Source organism: Salvelinus namaycush, chromosome 23 (genome assembly GCF_016432855.1).
Source record: "Salvelinus namaycush isolate Seneca chromosome 23, SaNama_1.0, whole genome shotgun sequence".
Taxonomy (NCBI): domain Eukaryota; kingdom Metazoa; phylum Chordata; class Actinopteri; order Salmoniformes; family Salmonidae; genus Salvelinus; species Salvelinus namaycush.
This window is the reverse complement of record NC_052329.1, coordinates 32,778,283-32,797,952: the sequence shown is the minus strand read 5'-3', so window position 1 is coordinate 32,797,952 and position 19,670 is coordinate 32,778,283. Positions and strand designations below refer to the sequence as shown.

Sequence of the window (19,670 nt, the reverse complement as noted above, 5' to 3'; positions counted from 1 at the left end):
CGTTAGAGCAATGACTGGAAGTCTCTGGGTATCTGCTAGCATGTTCTCAGCTATCCCTCAGAGATGCCTCAGATTAGGAGGAGTAATTTTCATTCCAATAATTAATCTTTTGTTTATCTTTGGTCACTACATATAGTGGTCTCTCCCTATATACAATAGACCTACATAGATTTGAATAATAATTTCACGCGGTTCTGGCGCATAATTCTTTTCAAATCGACCTGATTCGTAACTTGGTTAATTTCCTCTCTTTTCTCCTTCCAGGTGTTACGTGGATGATAAGGTGTCCAAAGTTGCCTGGCTCAACCGATCCAACATCATCTTCGCTGGGGAGGACAAGTGGTCGCTGGACCCGCGTGTGGACCTGGTGAACAAGGGCCAGCTGGAGTACAGCCTTCGCATCCAGAAAGTGGATGTGTACGACGAGGGCTCCTACACATGTTCCATCCAGACCAAACAGCAGTCCAAGACCTCTAATGTCCATCTCATTGTCCAAGGTAGGCACTAGCACAATTAACCAATCAATCAGCCAATCAATCAGCCAATCAATCAATCAACCAATCAATCAACCAATCAATCAACCAATCAATCAATCCAAAAAGTGTATTTATAATGTCCTTTTTACAGTAAAAGTTTACAGTAACCTGGCCATTGTTAGGTTCAGAATAAACAGAGTAAAAACTGAAACGGACGACTATAAAAAGCTTTAACCAAGTTTACTCACCCACTGTGTCATACAGCTGCAAAGACAACATACAAGCCACACAAGTACATCTTTATACCTTCCGGCCCCTGGGCCCCCCCCCCAGCAGTGTCTTCTCTTTTCATCTGTTGACCTTATCTCGAGTTGAGTTCCACATTCCACATCCCTTCCACATCCCTCATGGTCCTGGTTCCACAGAAACTGGTCTGCCTTATCAAGAACTGAAATTAGACTGTTGCCCTTTGCCTCCCTCCCTAGGAACGTTCATATTCAACAATAACATATTTGAACAGAAATGAACTTTCTGCACTTCCCCTTTTCTCACTCAGTAACTTTCCACCCAACTAGTTCCTCTTGACCCTTTCTTGACCCCTAACATGTGCATTCCTTATGCATGTAAAGTAATCAATAAGTTCTAGTATGGTAACATGGATAAGTATATTTCAACCATGTACATGGCTGCTTGTCTCAAGACTGACAGCCCACCATCGTCCTCCGTCAACCAGCAGCCCACCTATAGGTCTCTGTAATCTCATTGTCTTCCATATTATCGGGACAGCTGACAGGGAGTTCTCTTTAGCTGTCAAGAACTCCTTATCAACTGTCCACACAGTATGAAAGACAAGGAGATGTCTGTCTGCCCGGCAGAATGTAGATCTGAGGCCCTCACTGTGAGGTCTTGTTTCTTGCCGTTTCCCCTGAAGCAATTTCCAGTAGTTCTTTATCTTAATCTTGGTACGCTTGTGCTGCACATCAAACCTGAAGCTGAAATTCAAGTTAACCCATTAACGTTGATTAGTTTGTGCTATAATGTGTTTGTTTGTGCAATAATAGTTTGTGCAATAATAGTTTGTGCAATAATTGTGTCTATATTTTGTCTAACAGCCCCATTGATATCAGCACCACCCCCCTATTGGAAATTCATCTCAGACAAATAGTGATTAGGGTTGGAAGAGATCCTAAAATAGCATTTTACCACACAAAAGCTACAGGAAAACGCCGACACATAACGATGGACTTAAGAGCTGGTCTATTAATAGCACTAAAAGTTCAATACATGAATTGATGCTTGTGCCGTGTTCTAAGTGGATCTGTCCCAGCAAATTCTTCCCTGTTACCAGAATCCCATTGGGTTCCATTAGACACTGCTTGATCGTTGGTATTTCTCATCGTCTTCCTGTGTTTCCATTTATCTGCACATATTTCATGACTTTGACATTTAGAGCTAAACATTGATTCTACATTGTATTTCGTCCTTCTTTACTTTTTTCTCCAATAGTCCTACTGTAGACTTCAACTGTTATGTGGATATGGGCTGACATTAGCCTGGTCCCAGATCTGTTTGTGCTGTCTTGCCAACTCCTATGGTAATTTTTATAAAAATGTGACAGCTTACTTCTTCCTATGTGAAGCATTTCATTCATTTCCTCTCCCTCCATGCTGAAACTATGGCTTCATATTGAAAGCATATCACATCCCACTGTGTTAGTAATAGTAGAATTCTGATTGGCTAGAGGAGAAAGTCACACCGTCATCACATCATTCAATTATCCAACACCCATTTACTGCTGAATCCAACATTTTTTGCACATAGCTTAAGGGGGAATGTCTGCCGGATGAAGTGTGTTTGGTTTCCCTTTCAACGACACAAACAAGAAAATCCAAAAGATGAGTAAAAAAAGTGGTATGAAATGGTATGAACATTTTTCCAACCGCAGCAGAAACACTGCCTCTACCTGCTAGTTAGCTATCAGAGAACATGTTCATGTAACCGAAGCTGACACAATTTCTGCAAGCAGGGACACCAGTGTAATTGGAAAACAAATGATCAGACAAAGTACATTTTCTGTGAATAATAAAGCCATGGACTTGCAGCACGCTTCTAGGCATCGGTGCTTAAAGACAGGGTCATTGCACATGATTTGAATCATAATATGCCGATTTTCCCAACCCATTCGCTTTTGATTTTGAAGTACCCGAGCTAGCCGTTGACGTGGAGCCATTGAAAATCATCTGTGTGACTAGGATACCCCGACACCATTGGTTGACTTTGGTGTTTGCTAAGCATATGACAGTGTGTCAAGAGCAATTTGTGCATTAGTGTATGCTGGTCATGTGCCAAATGTTTGAGACCATTGAAATCTGTCATTAAAATAGATCCCATGATGGTTTCCTATTGCAGCAGGCAGCAGTAATCTGTTTTTTTGTGCAGCAAACAGCACCGCTTTGTCAGCGGATTTTTATCAGAATTGATTTGGTCGCTTATAAATTAACGTCAGCATTTTTCATTCTTTGTTAAGAAATCAAAATCATTTAAATTAGAGTGCCAAGCAGCAACGCGGGGTCTTAGCAGACAAGCACACAGATCTAGCATGCAGTGAAAAGAGATACTACTTTAAACTCCTACTTGTTTACCAAATAAGTCAGATCCAAGATTTGAACTACTTTGTGTTTGCTTTAGCATCACCGTATGTATATCCATTAGCAACCTCCATCTGGGTTTCCTCAGCTATCTTTCAACGCATTAGTTTTGCTATTTAGTTCATGATTAGGATGAAGTCCACATACCACATTTTGAGTCAATCAAAGTGGCAGTTAATGAAAGGACGTTTTTATTTATTTTTTATTTCACCTTTATTTAACCAGGTAGGCCAGTTGAGAACAAGTTCTCATTTACAACTGCGACCTGAATTGATTGACATTACATTTATTTGGTCATAAAAATTGCTCTCGAGCTAATTCCAATTTCATGTTCATAATGATATATCAGTTTAGTTTCATCTCAATCATCGTCATAGAGGATCTCCATAGTGATTCCTTTATCTCCGATCAATACAGGGGTGATACACAATGGCTTTGTCCACATTTAGCCCTGAATCACAATGGGGTGGTATTTAATGGGGTGAACCGAGGCACTTACTAAGGAGATGGTGAAGGCAGTATGCCACTCTAAAGAGCGGGTGGGAGGTGTAAGCAGTTCTACTTTGAAGTCTGCACAAGGAGGAGGAACTGACCTTTACCAATTATCATGGGACAGTCGGAACCTTTTAGTGGTCCTTCAGGAAGCCATCTCCCCCACCCACCTTTCCTTGCTGAAAGGCTCCTTATTGCCAAGGCCATTGTCAGACATATTGTGTTACTAGTCTGTCTTTTTGGTGGCGGCTTTAACACTTCAGCTACCAAGTGGATCGGTGGCTGCTCCCGGCCGCCAATCCACGCCCCTGCAGAAGAATGGCTGTCTTCTCCTTGCCCATTATTTTAGCGATTGTGTGGGAGGAAGAGAACGCGACACACTACACAACTGCAGATATTGTCTGTCGCCTTTGAACCTATTAACGAAACGGACTCCTTGATGTTTTAATGAAAGAAACAATTCAGTATTCCGTTTTCTCTTTGGCTGACTTGGCTGAAATCAAGGGAAAAAAGGCATCTCCTTTAATCTTTTTTATGCTCGGCAGAAGAGGCACCTCATGCATTTAAATGGGGCCATCCCGCGGACACACGTGACTTCAGACACATCAATAGGGCTTCAGGTGTAGGGCTGCCATGTTTCAGAGGATAAGTAGATGCCCATCCCATCATTCCTGGAGAGCCTCTCCTTTTTCCACTTTTCAAGACTGTAATATAGATGGCCAACCTCTTTAGATGTTATGTATGGAAAATGGAGTGCTGTCCTGGCCACATGCTCTCTGTCTCACCTGGCAACTGGTCTGAAAATATCCTCTCCCCAGCTATGCTTTAATAGGGTCCTGTCACTTATGTCAGGCTGTCTCGACCCTACAACAGTCCTCAGGTCAGCAGTATGCTCATTCTTTGCACTCTGCCACTCATCACAGGTCGTTCACATTGTTAGGGCCTTGCTCTCACTCTTATCGTCAACTGTGAAAGAGCTGACCAATGGTCCAATTTCAGGACTGAAAAGACTTAGGCCTCCGAACTGTGAATAGCTTGTCCTATCAATCATTCACTCCTAGAACCCAATAGTAGCTTTTTGTTGAAGGGATCTGTGCTATTGTTGGATTAGTTGACTGATTCTGCTCATTCAGACACACATCACATGCACTTTGAGGTTATTTTTGTATAATCAAAAGTGCTATATTATTAATATCACTACAGACGATAAACTTTATTTGAAATGAACAAAATAATGATTATTCTCTGAGGGCTTAAAGGCCCAGTGCAGTCAAACACACACACACACACACACACACACACACACACACACACACGCACGCACGCACGCACGCACGCACACACACACACACACACACACACACACACACACACACATATTCAGTAGCAAGAAAGAATATGTGAGCCCTTTGGAAATACCTGTATTTCTGCATAAATTGGTCATAAGATTTGATCTGATCTTAGTGTTTTTTGTAGTGAAGGCAGCTCTAACTAACATCTCCAGTCTTGTCTCATTGATTGTCATTAACCTAGGAGTTCACATAGTTTTTCCAACCTACACTATGAATGTTTAAATGATGTATTCAATATAGACAAGTAAAATACACAATAATTTGTGTGTTATTAGTTTAAGCACACTATGTTTGTCTATTGCTGCGACTTCAGATCAGATCAAGTTTGATGACCAATCCAGGTAATTCCAAAGGGGTCACATACTTTTTCTTGCCACTGTATATATACAGTACCAGTAAAAAGTTTGGACACACCTACTCATTCAAGGGTTTTTCTTTACTTTTACTGTTTTTTACATTGTGGAATAATAGTGAATACATCAAAACTATGAAATAACACATATGGAATCTCTGCATATGTGGTTCCCACCATAAAGCATGGTGGAGGAGGTGTGATGGTGTGGGGGTGATTTGCTGGTGACACTGTCAGTGATTTATTTAGAATTCAAGGCACACTTAACCAGCATGGCTACCACAGCATTCTGCATTAATACGCCATCCCATCTGGTTGGCGCTTAGTGGGGCTATCATTTGTTTTCCAACAGGACAATGACCTAAACACACCTCCAGGCAGTGTAAGGGCTTTTGACCAAGAAGGAGAGTGATGGAGTGCTGCATCAGGTGACCTGGCCGACACAATCACCTTACCTCAACTCAATTGAGATGGTTTGGGATGAGTTGGACCGCAGAGTGAAGGAAAGGAAGCCAACAAGTGCTCAGCACATGTGGGAACTCCTTCAAGACTGTTGGAAAAGCATTCCTCATAAAGCTGGTTGAGACAATGCCAAGAGTGTGCAAATCTGTCATCAAGGCAAAGGTTGGCTACTTTGAAGAATTTAAAATATAAAATATATTCTGATTTGTTTAACACTTTTTTGGTTACTACATGATTCTATGTGTGTTATTTCATAGTTTTGATGTCTTCACTATTATTCTACAATATAGAAAATAATTTAAAAATATAAAGAAAACCCTTGAATGAGTAGGTGTGTCCAAACTTTTGACTGGTACTGTATGTACAGTTGAAGTCGGAAGTTTACATAAACCTGTTTTTCAACCACTCCACAAATGTCTTGTTAACAAACTATAGTTTTGGCAAGTCGGTTAGGACATCTACTTTGTGCATGACACAAGTAATTCCAACAATTGTTTACAGACAGACTATTTCACTTATAATTCACTGTGTCACAATTCCAGTGGGTCAGAAGTTTACATACACTAAGTTGACTGTGCCTTTAAACAGCTTGGAAAATTCCAGAAAATTATGTCATGGCTTTAGAAGCTTCTGATAGGCTAATTGACATCATTTGAGTCAATTGGAGGTGTACCTGTGAAGGTATTTCAAGGCCTACCTTCAAACTCAGTGCCTCTTTGCTTGACATCATGGGAAAATCAAAAGAATTCGGCCAAGACCTCAGAAAAAACATTGTAGACCTCCACAAGTCTGGTTCATTCTTGGGAGCAATTTCCAAACGTCTGAAGGTACCACGTTCATCTGTACAAACAATAGTACGCAAGTATAAACACCATGGGACCACGCAGCCGTCATACCGCTCAGGAAGGAGACGAGTTTTGTCTCCTAGAGATGAACGTACTTTGGTGCGAGAAGTGCAAATCAATCCCAGAACAACAGCAAAGGACCTTGTGAAGATGCTGGAGAAAACAGGTACAAAAGTATCTATATCCACAGTAAAATGAGTCCTATATCGACATAACCTGAAAGGCCGCTCAGCAAGAAAGAAGCCACTGTTCCAAAACCGCCATAAAAAAGCCAGACTACGGTTTGCAACTGCACATGGTGACAAAGATAGTACTTTTTGGAGAAATGTCCTCTGGTCTGATGAAACAAAAATAGAACTGTTGGCCATAATGACCATTTTTATGTTTGGAGGAAAAAGGGGGATGCTTGCAAGCCGAAGAACACCATCCCAACCGTGAAGCACAGGGGTGGCAGCATCATGTTGTGGGGGTGTATTTCTGCAGGAGGGACTGGTGCACTTCACAAAATAGATGGCATCATGAGGTAGGAAAATGATGTGGATATATTGAACTAACATCTCAGGACATCAGTCAGGAAGTTAAATCTTGGTCGCAAATGGGTCTTCCAAATGGACAATGACCCCAAGCATACTTCCGAAGTTGTGGCAAAATGGCTTAAGGACAACAAAGTCAAGGTATTGGAGTGGCCATCACAAAGCCCTGACCTCAATCCTATAGAACATTTGTGGGCAGAACTGAAAAAGTGTGTGCGAGCAAGGAGGCCTACAAACCTGACTCAGTTACACCAGCTCTGTCAGGAGGAATGGGCCAACATTCACCCAACTTGTTGTGGGAAGCTTGTGGAAGGCTACTTGAAACGTTTGACCCAAGTTAAACAATTTAAAGGCAATGCTACCAAATACTAATTGAGTGTATGTAAACGTCTGACCCACTGGGAATGTGATGAAAGAAATAAAAGCTGAAATAAATCATTCTCTCTACTATTATTCTGACATTTCACATTCTTAAAATAAAGTGGTGATCCTAACTGACCTAAGAGATGGAATGTTTACTAGAATTAAATGTCAGGAATTGTGAAAACTGAGTTTAAATGTATTTGGCTAAGGTATATGTAAACTTCTGACTTCAACTGTGTATATTGGATATATATATATATAGATATATATATATCCGCACTATGAGGTTCGAATAATACTGTTAATTTGTGAAAATTATGATAATGCCCTTTTAGTTTAAGAGCTGTTTAAAAAGACTGCCTGACATTTCAGTTTCTGTTTTGGTAGGATGGAGTTTTGGCCTGCCTGGTGACATCACCAGGCGATTAATTGGTTAATAGACCAATAAGAGAGGGGAAGGGGGATACCTAGTCAGTTGAATGCCTTCAACTGAAATGTGTCTTTCGCATTTAACCCAACATGAGAGTTCCAAACCTCTCTGCCAATAACAGCTAGTTTTCAGTTTCCCCCTACCTACTCCGACCACTCCAGGTCCAAGCAAAATTGCTTGAGAATTTGCTCTTTGCTACGAAGCTATTATTTTTTATTTTTTTACAATTTTCATTGAAAACAATCACACTAAAGGTTCTTAATTGTTATGATTTGATATTGAGATAAAAACAGCTGCATTGGATCTTTAACATCCATTGTTATCTACATGCCAAGCGTAATTGTCATTCCGAAATAGGTTAGCACCTGTCATTAAGGATTTTGTTTTGTTGACAGCACAAGATGTTGAATAGATCCCTTTGTTTTGATCTTCACTTTGTTTTGACATTCACTTTTGCACTCATAACCACACACACAAAGTGGGGTTAAGTGACGAATACTAATGATCAGTTATGAAAGCTTATAGTTTGAACATTTTTATTGCATTAATGCTGAAGGTCAGAAATATGACTGTAACGGCTGTCCTCCTCCTCTTCAGACGAAGAGGAGGAGTAGGGATTGGACCAAAGCGCAGCGTGATGGTTTGACATAATGAAGTTTATTAAAGTAAAGACGAAAACCGAAAACACTTCAACAAACTACAAAATAACAAAACGACGTAGACAGACCTGAACATGGAACTTACATAAATACACGAAGAACTCACGAACAGGAACAGACTACATCAAACGAACGAACAAACCGAAACAGTCCCGTGTGGTGCAACATACACAGACACGGAAGACAATCACCCACAAACAAACAGTGTGAACAGCCTACCTTTATATGGTTCTCAATCAGAGGAAACGTCAAACACCTGTCCCTGATTGAGAACCATATAAGGCTAATTACAAATGACCTAAACATAGAAACACAAAACATAGAATGCCCACCCCAACTCACGCCCTGACCAACTAAACACATACAAAAACAAGAGAAAACAGGTCAGGAACGTGACAATGACCTACGGATGTAGGATCTTAATTTGATCTATCTTTTGTTGCGGAGAATGTTCATGCACATGTACAGTGCAAACTTGTAATGTGTTTGAGTTTTTAAAAGGCTTCTAAAGTTTGTAATTTCAACTTTGAAATTTCAGACTTGATTTGCCCTAACGGAAAATGTATCAACCCCCCCAAAAACCCCTTAATTATAATCCACATAATAATTCACATTTCCTGTTGCTGCACGTTTTTTTCCTGCTGTAGCAAACTGGCTCAAATTAAGATCCTACATCTGTAGAATATTATCAGAAAAAAGCCTTTTGACTAGCATCCAACGCATATCCAAATATAGTAGACTAGAGAGCTTAGACTCAGCAATGGCATCTGTTATTAGTTAGTGTTTCATTGGCATGTTAGGCATTTTCTTATAAATGTGTTAGTTGACTGCACGGACTCAAATAGTTCTCCGTTCTCCAGCTGTCTAAAGGGCCATTTTGTTTGGCCAAAAAGCTGATATAGCATTTCCACACTAAGTCCTCAAGACGTGTGTTCACTATACATTCCCCTATTATAACCTGTAGGCTACAGTACACTTCTTTGAACACTGAGTCTGACACATTGACACAATCTGTCGAGTGTATATCTACAAACTCCTTCTGGAATTTACATTGAGTGTACAAAACATTAGGACATGGTCTTTCCATGACATAGACTGGCCAGGTGAATCCAGGTGAAAGCTATTATCCCTTATTGATGCCACCTTCAATCCACTTCAATCAGTGTAGATGAAGGGCAGGAGACAGGTTAAAGAAGGCTTTTTAAGCCTCGAGACAATTATGACTGATTATGATTGAGTATGTGTGCCATTCAGAGAGTGAATGGGCAAGACAAAAGATTTACAGTAAGTGCCTTTGAACAGGGGGGGTGTGGTAGTAGGTGCCAGGCGCGCCGGTTTGAGTGTGTGAAGAACTGCAAGGCTGCTTGGCTTTTCACGCTCAACAGTTTCCTGTGTGTATCAAGAATGGTCCACCCTCCAAAGGACATCAGCCAACATGACCCAACTGTAGTAAGCATGTAGTGACCAACTGTAGTAAGGAGTCTACATGGGCCAGCATCCCCGTGGAACGCTTTCAACACCTTGTAGAGTCCATGCCCCGACGAATTGAGGCTGTTCTGAGGGCACAGAGGGGGGGGGGGGGGGGGGGGGGGGGGGGGGGCATGTTAAATGCATGTTAAAGGTTTTCCAGGAGTTGTTGTTCTGCCAATATTGTAAACATTTGTTGTTCCTTTAGGTCTTCTGAGAAATGTTACTGAGAATTCAGTAATGGTTATGAGTCATTAGTGGCCTCGGTCTCTCTCTTTCTCCATCTCTCTCTCCCTCCCTCGCTCTCTGTAGATACAGACCATCATCATTGTACTTGGTTATTCTGCCATTAGGTGCAGTATGTTAGGAAACTGTCTCTGCATTTATGATATTACAGTCTTTTATGGTTTATACATAGACGTGTAAGTGCTGTTGTAAACGACTCACAACTAGCTATAATTACAATACTATACCTCAACAGATGATGTACAATCATTTCATGGAGAGGCTTTCAATGTATTGGTTAGTTATTAAGTGTACTGGTACATATTGTGTCCGTGCTTGTTATTTCTCCTTTGAGCTGAAAAGCTTTTCAAGCTTTTTGTAAAGTACTTAAGTAAAAAATACTTTAAAGTACTACTTACGTCGTTTTTGGGGGTATATTTACTTTACTATTTATATTTTTGCCAACTTTTACTTTTACTTCACTACATTCCTAAAAAAAATGATGTACTTTTTACTCCATACATTTTCCCTGACACCCAAAAGTACTCGTTACTTGTTGACAAGAAAATGGTCGAATTCACACACTTATCAAGAGAACATCCCTGGTCATCCCTTGTTCCTCTGATCTGGTGGACTCACTTAACACAAATGCTTTGTTTGTAAATTATGTCTGAGTGTTGGAGTGTCCCCCTGGTTATCTGTCAATAAAAAAAATTGTGCCGTCTGGTTTGCTTACAATAAGGTACTTGAAATGGTTTATACTTTTTCTTTTACTTTTAATTCTTAAGGACATTTCATCAATTCCATTTACTTTTGATACTTAAGTATATTTAAAACCAAATACTTTTATACTTATACTCAAGTAGTATTTTACCGGGTGACTTTCACTTGAGTCATTTTCTATTAAGGTATCTTTACTTTGTCTCAAGTATGAAAATTAAGTACTTTTTCCACCACTGCCACTTGGTAAGTACATGTATGTATGCCTAAGGCATTACAGAGAGGAGTAGGCTAATCATCCTTACTGAAGGCAGTCGACCAATACAGCAGTTAGATTTGACACTGGAAGGTTTTCAGATATAGTCAGATATCTCCCTGGTCTCCCCACTACCACAGCTGTTCAGTACTAGCAGTCAGAGTATATTAAGCTCAAGCCAGGCTAATAGTCTGGATAGAAACATCAGTCACTCAGTCAATGCCATTGGGTCTGGTTGATTCTAGTTCAGATTGCTTCTCGTTACATCAAGTTGAAATGGAAATAGAAGAGAACCGCATACTAACCAAGAACTGCATTGTTCTTGTTTGATAATCAAGTGCAACTTGGAGTCTGGTGGTCCAATCAAACCTGCTTTAACAGTGTTTATGCAGTCTTTCTGTACAGATTGCTGCCCTAGCTTCCTCATTTCTTATTCAGAGAATTGGTACATCCATTTTGCTATTTTATTTGACCACACAGTAAAAAAATACATGTTTTTGCTGTTACGTAAATATAACAATGTACGTTTGTTGGCATTAAATAAATAACAAAACGTACATCATAACTCGACAGTGGTCTCTCACCAGATGTAAGCACAAACCAAACACAACAAGCAAAACTGTTTGATAGGTTCAATTGAATATCACATGCCTAAGGCAAAGGAAAGGAATGCTTACATCGGTAACATTGTAGCACGGGTTCCTTACTGTAATCCCAAAACCGTTTGATAGATGTAATATTCAGTTGAACGAAACTTACACCAAATGAAGGGACGGTAAAAGAGGACTTTCAAAGTGGTACCAATAGAAAGGGTGTGGAAACTGAGGTCTTCCATCATTACATTGATCCCAAGCCTTCTCATTACCCTTATAGTGTCAAGACAGTCTATCAACAGGGTTGGGTAGGTTACTTTCTAAATGTAATCCGTTACAGTTACATGTTACCTGTCCAAAATTGTAATCAGTAATGTAACTTTTGGGTTACCCAAACTCAGTAACGCAATCTGATTACATTCCATTATTTTTAGATTACTTTCCCCTTAAGAGGCATTAGAAGAAGACAAAAATGTATGTTACCAATTTAACGACATCTATTGCAGGATAAATCAATGTTAAAGTTTACATAGCTGGCCATATATGGATGTTACATTTTACTTTATGGGTTGGTTATGTAGGCTTCTTCTAACCCATCGCTTTCTACTACATATAATAATACGATTAAATTATAACTTTACATTAAAAACCAAAGTCTATCAGAATTCCAGTCATTCCAATAAATGTTATACCCCTTGATCTTCAAGAATAGGACTCGGAAATATGGAAGTATAGATTAGCCACATTGTTTTACCTGAGCATGACCCCAAAACGAAGGATTTATTAGCCAGCCTTACTCTGTTGTTTATGATTTTGTTGTCAAGGAGAACTGATTGGGCTCATTGATTCTAGTTGAAAAATAAATGCTGCACTCATGGAATGGCATGCTTTGCCAAGAGTGTGCAAAGCTATCATCAAGGCAAAGGGTGGCTACTTTGAATAATCTTAAATCTAAAATATATTTTTATTTGTTTAACACTTTTTCGGTTACTACATGATTCCTTATGTGTTATCATAGTTTTAATGTGTTCACTATTCTACAATGTAGAAAATAGTAAAAATAAAGAAAAGCCCTTTAATGAATTGGTATGTCCAAACTTTTGACTGGTACTGTATATATAATTTATAAATCCAAAAATGGATGTAGCAACTACAGATTGCCTCTTTAAGTCTATCTAAAGTGTTCACGTTTGAGCATGTGTCCATTAGACCTATGGATTTTTTTTTTATCAGCATGAATTAGATTGAGCAATTAAAGCCTGAACTTTTATTCCATAGGCTGGGATCCGCACTATGCAGCTGTTGCAAGAGCTCATTTTTCACTGGCTGTCCACTGGTTTCAAAAACAATGATTGATAGACCGTTTAAACTTCTTGAATTCAACCATTATTGGGTTCAAATACAGATTTAGATTTGTGAACAGCCATCCACAACAACCACAATTCATAAGGCACAAATAGCTAAATGAGAGAGCAGCAGTGTGATTCACATCAATGCGCTATGTAGATATCAATAATAAGTGATATCCGTATCACCGTAGACTACACCACTGCTGTCATCCTTACCTCCAAGCGTTTAAATTGGATGATCTTTGGATGCCGACAGCAGTCGCACCACTGGAAGACATAGTTTGGACTAGCCTACAAAAGCCTATTCTTGCTCTTTTCCCACGATCCATCAAACACATTTGGTGTGTCGTCATAGTGGTCTCTGACTTGTGGTCAGACTCGTTCAGGTGGAACAAACTTAAACTTGCGCCTTTTTTCAATGCTGATTTGAATGTCATTGAGAAAACAGAGAAGTGTCAAATATTTTTTTACGCAAACATCCTTTCTGAATTTAAAAGTAATCCTCAAAGTAATCATCTAGTTTTTCAAAAGTATATGTAATCTGATTACAATATTTTTGCTGGTAACGTGACGGATTACAGTTACAGTTTTTTTTGGTAATCCCTTACATGTAATCCGTTACTCCCCAACCCTGTCTATCAATCAGACTAAATTGAATAAAGTACCTTAATCCCATTGCTTGTTTAATCCAAATGACTGTAAAGTACAGGGTTTCAAAGGGCTTGTCTCTGGAGAGACAAGTTAATAGTCTTTCCCTCCCATCCCAGCCTGCACTTTACCTAATCCAACATTATTACACAGAACGGAGAGCAATCAAGGGAAATTGATTACCTGCTCTGATTGCTGGTTTGACTGCCAGAATCCGCGTTCTTGGTGCTTTTAGCTGTAGAAATATTTTGCCAAAGGGGCAGGTGAGCATGGCTTCAATCACAACATGGGGCTAGATTCAATCAGATTCCTGCTAGCCGACACACTGCATAGCTGTTTTTATGACAGTTTTATAGGTGGAACTGCGTTAGAGCTGTGAAATCCACAAACGGGTCCAGGCATTATAGCTTACCTATCGTGGATATTTCATTGGCTGCACAGATTTGCATTGGTAAGAAATCGAACACTGGAATGTGTGATGTAATCTACACCTCAATTAGGCTGATAGAATTCCTCATTATTTTGTTTAATGATTTTCAGTTTGAGGGTCGTTATTTATATATAGCCTACACTTTCTCGTTCTTAACTTCTAACGCGAGTGGGATGGTTGTGGCTTAGTGACAATGACCACAGGAGTGTTTACTCACAGATGTGAGAGCTCCAACGAAGCGTTGTCCACTCACAGATGTGAGAGCGCCAACAAAGCGGTATCCACTCACAGATGTGAGAGCTCCAACGAAGCGTTGTCCACTCACAGATGTGAGAGCGCCAAAAAAGCGTTGACCACTCACAGATGTGAGAGCTCCAACGAAGCGTTGTCCACTCACAGATGTGAGAGCTCCAACGAAGCGTTGTCCACTCACAGATGTGAGAGCTCCAACGAAGCGTTGTCCACTCACAGATGTGAGAGCTCCAACGAAGCGTTGTCCACTCACAGATGTGAGAGCGCCAACAAAGCGTTATCCACTCACAGATGTGAGAGCTCCAACGAAGCGTTGTCCACTCACAGATGTGAGAGCTCCAACGAAGCGTTGTCCACTCACAGATGTGAGAGCTCCAACGGGTTAGTGCTGAACTGATTGAATCTAGACCATGGTTTGTAATAGGAATCTATAACACAGTTTATCTCTAGTTTTCACTTGAGGGGGGTTGGATGGAGGATTGTTTGTGAGCGTGGCCATTTATGATAATTTGGCAGTTCACATTGACCAATAAGATTACATGATGATAAGCTTATATTTATAGCCTCAATTGAACTTGGATTGCACTTGAGTTTGTAAGGTGTCCTCCTGATCTTATTGGCATATTTTCCATAGGTTATTAATTAAGACAATTGATCCGAATGGTCAATGCTAACGGTAGCTGTTTGCTAGTCTAGGGAAATAGCCGTCCTTCTCCAGAAATACACTACATATACAAAGGTATGTGGACACCCCTTCAAATTACTGGATTCATTTATTTCCAAACCCGTTGCTGACAGGTGTACAAAATCGAGCACAGAGCCATGCAATCTCCATAGACAAACATTGGCAGTAGAATGGCCTTACTGAAGAGCTCAGTGACTTTCAACGTGGCACCGTCATAGGATGCCACCTTTCCAACAAGTCAATTCGTCAAATTTCTGCCCTGCTAGTCCCGGGCAACTGTAAGTGCTGTTATTGTGAAATGGAAACGTCTAGGAGCAAGAATGGCTCAGCCGTGAAGTGGTAGGCCACACAAGCTCACAGAACGTGACCTCTGAGTGCTGAAGCACGTAGCGCATAAAAATTGTCTGTCCTCGGTTGCATCACTCACTATCGAGTACCAAACTGCCTCTGGAAGGAACATCAGAACAAGAACTGTTTGTTGGGAGCTTCATGAAATGGGTTTCCATGGCTGAGCAGCCACACACAAGCCTAAGATCACCAGGGGTAATGTCAAGCGCCGGCTGGAGTGGTGTAAAGCTCCCTACCATTGGACTCTGGAGCACTGGAAACAGGTTCTTTGGAGTCAAGAATCACGCTTCACCATCTGGCAGTCCGACGGATGAATCTAGGTTTGGCGGATGCCAGGAGAACGCTACCTGCCCCAATGCATAGTGCCAACTGTCAAGTTTTGTGGAGGAGGAATAATGGTCTGGGGCTGTTTTTCATAGTTCGGGCTAGGCCCTTAGTTCCAGGGAAGGGAAATCTTAACGCTAAAGCATACAATGACATTCTAGACGATTCTGTGCTTCCAACATTGTGGCAACCGTTTGGGGAAGGCCCATTCCTGTTTCAGCATGACAATGCCCCCGTGCACAAAGTGGTTTGTCGAGATCGGAAATGGTTTGTCGAGATCGGTGTGGAAGAACTTGACTGGCCTGCACAGAGCTCTGCCCTCAACCCCATTGAACACCTTTGGGATGGATTCAAACTCCGACTGCGAGCCAGGCCTAATCGCCCAACATCAGTGTCCGAGCTCACTAATGCTCATGTGGCTGAATGGAAGCAAGTCCCCGCAGCAATGTTACAACATCTAATGGAAAGCCTTCCCAGAAGAACGGAGGCTGTTTTAGCAGGAAAGTGGGGACCAACTCCATGTTAATGCCCATGATTTTGGAACAAGATATTCGACGAGCAAGTGTCCACATACTTTTGGTCATGTATCGTAACTTTAAGTCATACAGATAAGGGGTGAACTAAAGCACTGCTTTACAGAAAGTTCCATGAGTTTGCTGGAGGACTGAGAGCTCAAGAGAGCAGGAAGGAGTGTTAAACCCAAGTTCCTCTAAAAAGGAAAGGTCACCGCCAAGAGTTTCTCCTCCAGCCAGCTGTTGTCACCTCCTCTCTTTGTTTTCTTATCATCTCATTCCGTTTTATAAGGTATTAAATCATGATATGTGTTGAATACAAATTGAATCTGGGGGTTTTGGCACGCCGTCCTGAACGATGCGGATGATCGCCAAGGATAAAAGTACACATTGCCTTGAACTGGCAGTACATTTATTCAAGTTTACTTGAGATAAGAATTATAGCTTGTAGAATTTATAAAGAGCAACAATTTTTCACGAGTTGAAGTCCTGCTCATTGGGCACCAATGCATTTCTCTCTGCTGGGGCTTCGGTTGGCTTGTTAGAAATACTGACGCTACCTTTTCCCTTCCTATTGTTTTCTCCTTTCAACACAAACACCAATTATTTGTTTGTATGATTTACGAGTCTCTGCCCTTGTGGAAACCTCTCTGCCCTCCACTGGAACATCTCTAAAGAAAAAAAGCTACATTTGAATTAATCAGGGATTTGTCCTCAAGAAGACCTTTATCTGGCCAGCAGGAACTGCCTCCAAATGTCTCTCCACATCCACACAAAGCCTTGCTCAAAAGTGCCTCCAATGGGTATTAGTCTATTTGATATCCTCTCTCCCCTTTGAAAGTTCAGAGAGAGCTTTAGTTTAGATCATGGAGTGCTGCTGGCGATGATTATGTTGGTGGAGCAGCTACGAGCAGCAGCTCCAGCAGTTCTGCCAGAAGTGCACAATGAAAGGGGCCGAGGCACCCACTGCTCGGTGGCTCTGTGCACCACAGTATCCTGTTAAAAGTGTGCCATCTCTTTCAGCTACACAGTGGCAACCGCTGCAGAAAAAAACGCACCCCGAGGTCTCTGATCAAACATGTTGGCATCGGTTTCTTGTTTGTTATTATGAGGAAACTGGCAAACTCCAGAGTTTGTTCGTATTTAGTGAAATACTGATTTGTCATAGTGGTAACTCACATTGACACCATGAAGAATTCAAAGGGACTAGGATCAATGAGTCATAGGTTTATGCGCATTGAAAATGTAAGCGTATGCTTACAAAAACAGGCAAACTAACGATGAATCAGATCACAAGGCTCTACTTCCCTGTAACAATATTTTTCTAATGACAGAATCTGTTAGGAGGATTGTTTTAAATTAACAGGTTGGTTAATTGTGTCTGTTCTTTTTACTTTTCAATGCTGCCTTACTCAAGCAGACTCACAATGACAGTGTTCAAGAGCGTACTCATGTTCGTATGTGTCATGTCCTCTGGGCTTTTGAAAGAGGAGTGTAGGCTTATGCATAAACACTTTGACCGCAAAAGTCCCAATCCTGAAGACGCCCACTAAATTGATGGTTGCCTCTCCTTTAAAGACCTTGAATGGACAAGATTGCCTGGCTGTCATTCTCACTGTTTCCGCAGTAACAGATTGCCTTTTTGGGTCAAGGTTTGGGGAGGCACCCAGCAGCCAGTTATGAGCTTGTTGGAGGTGATTTTATTACATTTCAGAGGTGTCACAACATTCAGGAGGTTGTTCTGTGTCATCTGAAAGGTTCCTGGTTTAACGACCTTTTTGCACATCGAGGAAAGTAATTGGCAGCTAGTGCTAAAAGCAGAACTCAGTGCTGCGAGCGCTTTCCGCTGATTATGCTTTAATGATTCAAATTACGGAAACATAATTGCCTCGACAACATTTAGGCCTGTAACATCAGCGGTCTAAATGTCATGTCTTAACGTGGCAGGATGCCGTGGGTGGAGAGACAGAAGGAGTGATCTGCAGAGGTCAGTTGGTATGGTAGTAGAGTCATTCAAAGAGCTCTGAATTACTGGTGTTCAATGAAATATAAACATCTCTGTTTTAACCGGTTGTAACTTTATACCTCACTATGATTTGTTATTGATTTGACTATGGAGTACGTCAAAGTGTGGTGCTCTACTTGATAGCAAGCTAACCCAAAGACTTCTGTTTCGACTGATCGGATACGAAAAGGACTTTCACAAAAAAAACTGCTCATAGGAAAAATAACCGATAGAAGGATATTATTTTGTAGGAAGGTCAACGTTCCTGGCATGATGCGCCTGTATTTTACATGAATAGCAAGTATACTGAACACAAATATAAACGCAACATGCAAAGATTTTACTGAGTTACAGTTCATATAAGGAAATCAGTCAATTGAAATACATGCATTAGGCCCTAATCTATGGATTTCCCATGACTGGGAATACAGATATGCATCTGTTAAAATAAATAGACCTCATAATGGGCCAATTGTGTTCGTTGTCCATAGCTTATGCCTGCCCATACCATAACCCCACCGCCACCATGGGGCACTCTGTTCACAACTTTGCCATCAGTAAACCGCTCACCCACACAATGCCATGCACGTGGCATGCAGTTGTGAGGCCGGTTGTACCTACTGCCAAATTCTCTAAAATGACGTTGGAGGCGGCTTATAGTAGAGAAATAAACATTACATTTTCTGGCAACAGCTCTGGTGAACATTTCTGCAGTCAGCATGCCAATTGCACGCTCCCTCAAAACTTAAGACATCTGTGGTTGTGTGGCAAAACTGCACACTTTAGAGTTGCCTTTTATTGTTCCCAGCACAAGGTGCACCGGTGTAATGATCATGCTGTTTAATCAGCTTCTTGATATGCCACACCTGGATTATCTTAGCAAAGGAGAAATGCTAACTAACCGGGATGTAAACAAATTTGTTCCCCAATTTTTTGAGAAATAAGCTTTTTGTGTGTATGGAACATTTCTTGAATCTTTTATTTCAGCTCATGAAACATGGGACCGACACTTTACATGTTGCGTTTATATTTTTGTTCAATGTAGTTTGAGACATTACACAATGCAGGTGTGAGACATTTTTGGCTGGGAATACCTGTTGTTGTCATCCTCTCTCTTTCAACTGGAAGGCTCATTTCATGCATAGTACCTTGAAATGGTTGTACGTGCGTGCGTGCATGTGCCAGGCAGAGTGCGATAGTGAGAATCTTAATCGGCTACCAAGCTAATTCTGTTCTATTTTCTG

The 19,670-nt window shown here is 40.9% G+C and overlaps 1 protein-coding gene across 1 annotated transcript in view; it reads left to right on the top strand.

Moving 5' to 3' along the window:
• Positions 1 to 19,670, top strand: part of LOC120018341 (limbic system-associated membrane protein-like) — a 476,581-nt gene that overhangs the window by 430,594 nt on the left and 26,317 nt on the right. Inside the window, exon 3 of the mRNA XM_038961482.1 lies at positions 265 to 497. Coding sequence (XP_038817410.1) covers positions 265 to 497 — 233 coding nt within the window. The remainder of the gene's footprint in view (positions 1 to 264; positions 498 to 19,670) is intronic.